General features: G+C 29.8%; 1 protein-coding gene across 1 annotated transcript; it reads right to left on the reverse strand.

Annotated features, from left to right (window-relative positions):
* Positions 1–3,175: 3,175 nt before the first annotated feature.
* Positions 3,176–7,839, reverse strand: TBL41 (TRICHOME BIREFRINGENCE-LIKE 41). Its single transcript, XM_028070742.2, has 5 exons — positions 7,435–7,839; positions 5,594–5,765; positions 4,064–4,239; positions 3,758–3,916; positions 3,176–3,637 (listed from the first exon to the last, which is right to left on the reverse strand). Exons 1-5 carry the CDS (start codon positions 7,680–7,682, stop codon positions 3,346–3,348), a joined length of 1,047 nt encoding a protein of 348 aa, XP_027926543.1. The 5' UTR covers positions 7,683–7,839; the 3' UTR covers positions 3,176–3,345.
* Between the last annotated feature and the right edge of the window lie 357 nt (positions 7,840–8,196).

Raw genomic sequence — 8,196 nt, forward strand, 5'->3', positions numbered from 1 at the left:
CATGGTTGTTATAATTTTTTATGTCGCATTAATTACAACATTTATTGCTTTCACTGATCAAATCTTACACTGACTTTAACATCGGAACACCTTTAACAGGTAGCCACCGATCAGTTGACAAATAGGAACATCAAGTGAAGAGCAAGACAAAAAACTTAAAAAACTAGAAAATTGTTTTAAATGGACGCTCACCCATACACCCAAAATACAAAGCAAAACAATTTCTTGCAAACTATTATTTATGGAAATATTTAGAAGTATTGTCTAAGAAAATTTAACCGAAAGAAATTAACAAAAAATAATGTCTAATTCCAGCTGTGGGTATAATAATTAATGAAAACAAGTACTAAACTACATTAACTCGAAAGGAATCATCTAGTAGACTGATATATAGAGAAAATAGAAACATCAAATAAGATAATGAATGAAATGTCAAAAATAAAGAGTGTTATATGAATTTGTTGTACCAAAAATAATATAGTCGGTCAAAATATATAATAGCTATCTACTTATTATACATAGTTTTTACCAATCAACATTAGTTAACTTACGTAACAGAGGCATATCTTAACTAAATAGTTCAAGAAGTAATCATAAATTATGTTATTTTAAATATACAATAAATTCTATTGCAAAGGAAGTTCTGTCTTATGAAAGTAGTAATTAGTACTTCTATAATCATGATTAGTTAGTACAAATGTAATGGTTTTAGAAAAAAAAATCATATAAATATTAATTTTTTAAAATTCCATTTTGGACAAGAAAGTTAAGAACTTACATGCATCTAATGATAGGAAGAAATTACAAAAGTTACTAGCTATATACATATAGAACTTAATGAATTGATTCAATTATGAATACATGTATTGATATGTATATGTAGCTTATATTAGATTAAAGAGGGAATCTCGCCGACAAAAGGAGTTAAACTAATTTTGTCAGTTTTAAACTTTGATTGGGGCACTGCAACAACCAACACATACATGCAAGAGTCTTCCGGTGGTTGACACTCAAAAGAATCTTGGACTTAACGTAAGAAGCTCAACCTCTTACCACAAAAACAACTCATCTCAGATCTAACCAAAACAAATAACTACTTCAAAACAATTTACTGGGTTGTATGCTATCTTACAAATTAGGTTTTATGGTTCCATTTATAACAAATATTTAACATTCAAGATTTGCATCGTTACACTTTGTTTGGAGATTCATTTTCGTTATAGAGAAGATAAATTTAGTATGTGTATATAAGTGAAAACAAATCTTATAGATTTTTAAATCGAATTATGCTTAAAGTTATTTTTTAATTACTTTTTAAAACAATATCAAATTTATTCAGAATTTTATATTAATGAAATTTGTTGTTTTATTGAATTAGTTATCAAACTCTCATTAGACCTACCAATTAATATTAGACATATGATATACTTGTATACGCTTTGACATAATAAATATATCGAAGATCTGACATTAATACAAATTTAACTTTATAATTGATTTTATAAGGTTAAATTACATTAATAATTTATTTATTTTTAAATGCTTCAAAGCATTCACATATGATATACGAAAAATATGGAATTTCATTTTACCAGCTATAGTATTTGTGTATATCACGAAGCTTTGTTTTGATAAGGCTACGAAATTAGTGGTAGGCAATTATCAAGCACCGGGACCAATAAGATCATGTCTCACATCTTTTATGGCAGTGTTGTTTATATTTTTTCCAATTTTATTAAATTTTGTCGATTTTCTCTCTTAATCACATATCCCTTACCCTAGGTAGCGTTTCATTATAATACGTATTAATTTAAGAAACTTTTCTAGGGTAAGAAAGCATGGGCATTTTGGTTGATTTATTTTCTTCCATGACATTATATTATGAACCCACGCAAGTAGATGGTTTTCAATAAAATTTAATCAATCATAAGTTGAAACTAAGACAGACATTGATTGATTGAAAGCAAAATCGTCTGTTAGTGTGTGAATTTTTGTGCCAATTAATAATTTATTAATCGGAAAAGTTATTAATAATTTATATATTAGAAAAGTTAAACAAACCCAATCTGAATGGAACTGCTTATCCTCCTTTATAGCCCACAAATAATTGTTAACGTATTTGAGGCCGCTCTCTATGAATTTGATTGTAATATACTTAAAAGAAAATACATATAAATGTTTTTTAGCTTGAATCCTAAGACTTGTGTGAGACAACAAGTCATTGTGGAAACGAACTTATAATAACTAGTTTAAGCTCAAAGTCATGATAATATGACTTCATTAATTGAAACACAGTGAATGAACATGGAAATCCACGTAATTTTTTTCTAGTTGCTGCATCTGTGATTGAGATGTTATATTGTTATAATGTTACTTTCATGCTCATCATCACCTAATTATCCACCACACGTTCTTTCCTTAGAGACGTAGTGCATTATCATTATGCCATCAAATTTTAGTCGCATTAAATTCACTTTTTTTTTTCTTTAACTTTTTATAATCGACTTTCTCCACTACTTTTCCAGTGAAAGGAACCTTCCCTTCTCAAATACGTTACATGGTTTGCCTCAAATCGTTGATCAAGTTTGAGACCAGCATCGTCAAGCAAACAAAAGGATAAGGTAAGTTGAAAAATAAAGAGTGTATATATAGAATTGTAGATATAAAGATTAGTATATTAGTGATTATAGATATATCCGTAACAAACTTAATCGATTATAGAAAATTTAATTTAATTATTTTTATTTTTTATACATAATAATTCTATATTGTTTAAAAGTCAAAATTAAGGACAGGTAAATAGTAACAAAAATATTTCTAGCCTTTAATCTTTTGAGCATTTAAAGATAAAATAGAAACAAAAATTTGACGTTTCAAAGAAAACATCAAATTTTATGATCGATCCTAACAATATTTTTTATTAATAAAATAAAAGAGACAGATAAATTTTCTACTTTAAATTTTTGAGAGCAAACAATTCTTTGTCGATAAAATAAGAAGGATGGATAAATTTTCTACTACCTTAAAGATAAAATCGTAACAAAAATTTTAAATTGTGATGATCGATTTTAACGAGGTGAAGTTAATAAACTTGAAGTCGGAAAAATTATAAATAATTATTTCCTATGATGAATAATACGTAGTTATAGAATGATACGAAAAAAAGGAAGTAAATAAGATGAATGATATAATCCTATTAATGTTATTCACCTTAATTAGGAATATTTCAATTAATGAAGGTGTGGTCTAATAGCCAACCCAGTTTTTTTTTCTGTATACAATTTATTTTCTTTGGTATAAGAATTGACTAACCCCCCAATTAAATGATGAATGAAAAATTAACCATCAAATAAGGTTGTAAAGTATTTCATTCCAAGTGTCTGGAACACCAGGAAGACACCAATGGCTGCAATCCATTGCTGTAGCTCCACCTAGCCCATAAATGGAAGGGTGTCCATCTTTTCTTAGCAGTGATAGGGTTGTGATGTCAAGCAGTGTCACCGGTGTTTTTATTGTTCTAAGCACACCCTTTAGCACCGCCACCGCCGGCGGCAATCCGCCAGGATAGGTTGATCCCGGCACCGGTGTCTTCTGCCGGATGCAGGTCTTTGCACTTGGCTCATTCCATAGGCTGCCACTGAAAAATCAATGTTCAAATAAAAAAATAAAAAAAAAACATTGTCATTGCCCAATTATAGATTTCTTAATTAGGATATTATAAATGATAAAATAGATAAGGTTTGTGATTTTTGCTTACTTGTAGTGAGAAGGAGAAATTCCTTGAAAGAAGACCTTCACTTTTGTAGGGTCAACGTTGGTGTCAACCCATTTACCCCATGTCTTAAGTGCTTCTTCAAACGCCTTCATCCGATCCATGTCTTTTATGATTTTATTTCCCACTTGGATATAGTCCCATCTGAGAAACTCATTAATTTGTTACAAACCCATTTCATAACAAATACTAAAAAAAAATTGAGATGATTTATAAGGTTGCAAAAAGTGATTTTTAAACTTGATTTCATGCCCCCAAAAAAGTGATTTAATTAAGAATTAATGATCTTACGGTTGAGTGGGTCCTCTTCGGTACCACCAGTGCCATGTGTTGAAGATAAGCGTATCAATCCCCTGCCACAGTTTGCTTCCTTCTATTGAATCGAGCTTCAACACTCTCCCTATTTTCTCTTTCACAACGTCAACCAGATACACGTTCCTATCTAGCATCACTTTAACCTTATACTCCTGCAAATTGTTTCATAATATATATATTCATCAATAATGATGAAATCACATAATGCGATAAAAAGCACTAAGTAATTTTGGCATGAGAATCACTTGAATTGTGGTCATTTTATTGCTTTTAAATAAAGAATCTTTTTAATTAAGAAGAAATTATTATTTTCTCCAATCACAAAAAGACCAAGTAATTTTGGCAAGGTGATGGTTGTTTTTGAATATACCTTATAATCTATCAATACACATGCAAGCACAAACGATACAGTTTCAAAGCTTTATATCCATATTTTGGAGGTAAAAAAAGGTTGAAACATTTCAAAATATAGTTTTATTTTTAAACATAAATTAGAATTTATGATAGACAATAGCAATCCAAAGGAGTTGGAAGGGACACGTAAAGACTTAACCAATGTGACAAAAAGAGAAGGCAATACAAAAGCTGAGGCCATTTGCTCAAGTGACTTAAGAAAATGGACAAGCAAATCAAAGGGACCACTTCTGACTTATTCAATGCAAACTTGCACCTTTTCCTTGTGGTTTCGCTACAAACAATTTCTTACGTACACTTCTGTTTTCTGGCGTATTTTAGATGCAAAATTTATTGTTTTTGTTGCCGCTATTCACATGGAATTTATGTACTAGAAGCTTCTCATGGAGTAACTAGTTCACCCCAGTTGTGTAACTAGTTTCTGAACTATTACTCTATAACATATCCATATTTGTAACAAGTTTATTAACTTTTGAATCATTATTTTAAAATTATACCAGAAATACGTATGATTAATTGTCACCACAAAAAAACGTAATTTAAAATATAAGTTTAATTCCTTTTTTATTTTCCATCGTAAATATTTTATTTTTTTATTCTTTTCTTGTATTCCAGGTTATATATTTTCATTCAATTAAATCTTAAATATAACATAATTAAATAAAATAAAGAAAACTGATCTAAGGAATTTAAATATGTTAAAAAATAAAAGATGAAAAATTGATGAATGAATTGAAATCACTTATATTTATTTAAAAGAATAATAGAAACTAAACCACAAAAAAATGCAGATAAAATAAAAAAAATAAAAAATATAATTTATTTGATATCAAAAATAAACTTCTGTATTAAAAACTAACATGAATATTAAAAAAAATGAATTTTTAATTATAATTTTGCAATGATAACATAAAAGTAGTTAACAGTTGCATCTAAATTGGTCTTAAATAAAAATATAAATTAGTCCAATAAAATTATACAATTACAATCTTAAGATAACTGTTCTCTTTTCTTTTTTTTACATAGGTTTTAAAATATCAAAATCCATTGTATATAAAAAAATATAACAGAATGAAAATTAGAAAATCATACCGTTAATGTGAAAATTGAAACATCTCCGACTCTATCCAAAGTATAATTTGAATTGGGAACTGCTGAATGAAGCAAACAAGTCAAAGACTGCCATTGATTCCTGCTCAGCGAATCTCCGACGAACATGATGCTCTTCCCTCTCATCTTTTCCAGAAAATCTCGCCCATCAAATCTGTACTCAAACATTAACAATTTCAAATTTTCAGAAAAATAGAAAAAAAGAAAAAAAAACAACGACACAATTGAATACACTGGCTTCACTTTTCAGAAAAAAGTTAATAAAACAACTACATACGAAACGTCAACCACTGTTACAATCTGCCGCTGACTTCACTTTCCAGTTCAAGTTGTTATCCAAAGAAAGAAATTGGTATAAAAGGAAAAGGGACACGTAGGGAATTAGATGAAATGTGGAAGGCGGCAAATGGAAAGTGTTAAAACAAAAGCAAGAGTTTCCGACCAGGGACGAGAACCTGAGTGAATTAACTGACACTGTTTTTTTATGGGCGCAGATGTTTTAGTTTCCACGTTAAAAACGGGAAAAGGAAAATGGAAATCTAGTGAAATGTTGGGTTGTTGGTTTGTAACTGACATGTTGCAAAGCATTTTTGCTTGGCAAGTGCAAACTGTTGTGGGTGCACGTGAAACCGCGTTTTCCAACCCGAGCCAAACAAACATTCGGAACCTCCGTTTCCTCGCTAATTTCTTTCTCGTTTTTCTTAAGAAAATAATTCCCATTAGTAGCATTTTACAGGCTGGATGCTGGGATCTTTCCCAAAAGGTCACATGATATGCTATTAGGGAAAAATTTTCAAGCACAAAATTGGTACAAATAAGAAATGTTGGAAGTTATTAACTTTACCATTGGTCTATTTCAGAATAATACGATATCATAATTATTATAAAACTAATAATTTTAAAAATATTTAATGCTTTAAGTTTTTGTGTCATTAATCGAGTCAAAATAAACAAGTCATAAAATCGAGGACCATATATATATATATATATATATATATATATATATATATATATATATATATATATATATATATATGAATTGAGAGTCATTACTTTCATACGTTTCGAAATATAAGTACTCAATATTTGTCGGTTTTATGGTAATAAATGTGCAAAACCTTGACCGAAAGTACTAATTAATACATACTTCTCCCCCTCAATTTTCAGTGTTATATTTGTGAAAACTTTAAGTAATTTTTTGCTATTTATGCTTTAAATATACGATGTGACGCAGAAATAAAAAGAATAAAATAAAAGAAAACTTAAAATGCATTTTGAAATAAACGAGAAAACATTTATTAGTCTTTAAAGAATCTTTAGTTGTCGTACAGCATAAAACTTATTTTGATCTCAACACTCACAAAAGTAAATCAGTTACCAAGAATATTTTAGGGTCCACCACACACATAACTCTTCAATTTCAACGTAAAATTACATGTAACTGTTATAACACGTATTTTGGTTAAACATAAAATTTGAAGTTAACCAGTCCAAAATAAAAGAACTAATATAATACTTATGAAATCCAAAAGGAAAGAAGACAAATTTTGTGAAATTAAAGTAGAGAGAACCAAAAGGAAAACCTGGTGAAAGTTATTGTAATCTATAACAAGGAATTAAACTAGATTATCTAAAAATGATTTAAAAATGGTGGTCGAAATATAAAATAAAGAGTAAAGAAAAAGGTCTGCGTTTGTGTCAGAAATGGGGAAGCAATTTTATTTGAAAAGAAAAGAGTGGTAATAAATGAATAATTAGAGTTAGTTATTATTCTGAAAAGTGTCTGAGAGAAAAAGAGAGAGAAATGATAAGAGGGTACCAACCTGAGAAATTTGCTGGCAAGTGGGTGCCATCGATAATGGGTGTAAATCAGATCAGGCCGTCCATTCCCTTCGCACCTGAACTCGCGCTCGATGAAGGGACACGTGGACGGCTGATAGAGCGGGTACGATTCATCCAGCACCCATGTGCCCGTGAAAAAATCACCATTCTCAGCATAACCTGAACCTCTCACCTTCAACGCAAGAAGAAGCAGGGAGAAGAACAAAAAGAAGAAACCACGCTCCCTCATTTCTCACTCTCTTCTCTCTGTATCGAAAACGATACGAGGAGAGAGAAAACCAGACCCAAAGGTGGTAATGCGGAATGAATAAGGAGAGGTTTCTCTTTCTGCCTCTCTCTCTCTTTTACGAATCTGTGTTGTTCTTCGGACTGAGCTCTCTCTGTGGATTTATACAATTGTGGCTGCATGTGTTTATACCACACTGTGAAGAGAGAGACATAGAGAGAGAGAGAGATTTATTTTATTTTTTTGTTTTATGTTTTTTTAGAAAGAAATTCAGAAATTGGTTGTTACTAACAAATAATAGAGCGATGAAAGGGAATTGGGGAAGCTTATGGGATTGTGTTCTACTTCTGGAGGTGAAACTGGATTTTCATGATGCGTTACATTCTTCATTAAGAGTTAAATGATGTCATATTTAAAAATATTTAAACATAATTTATTTCGTATCGATTATTTCTATGAATACAGCCATGGTCATTAAATTTTTCCTTTTTAGTTATATATTAAAAATTATATTTTC

This window comes from Vigna unguiculata, chromosome 5, assembly GCF_037176805.1.
Source record: "Vigna unguiculata cultivar grain cowpea cultivar isolate G323 ecotype 2 chromosome 5, ASM3717680v1, whole genome shotgun sequence".
Lineage (NCBI taxonomy): Eukaryota > Viridiplantae > Streptophyta > Magnoliopsida > Fabales > Fabaceae > Vigna > Vigna unguiculata.

Coding starts and splice junctions, on each gene's coding strand:
- TBL41 (XM_028070742.2), bottom strand. CDS start 7,682: ATGAGGGAGCGTGGTTTCTTCTTTTTGTTCTTCTCCCTGCTTCTTCTT. Junction 5,766..7,434: donor CTTGCCAGCAAATTTCTCAG/GTTGGTACCCTC, acceptor GTTTGAGTACAG/ATTTGATGGGCGAGATTTTC. Junction 3,638..3,757: donor ATTTCTCCTTCTCACTACAA/GTAAGCAAAAAT, acceptor TTGATTTTTCAG/TGGCAGCCTATGGAATGAGC.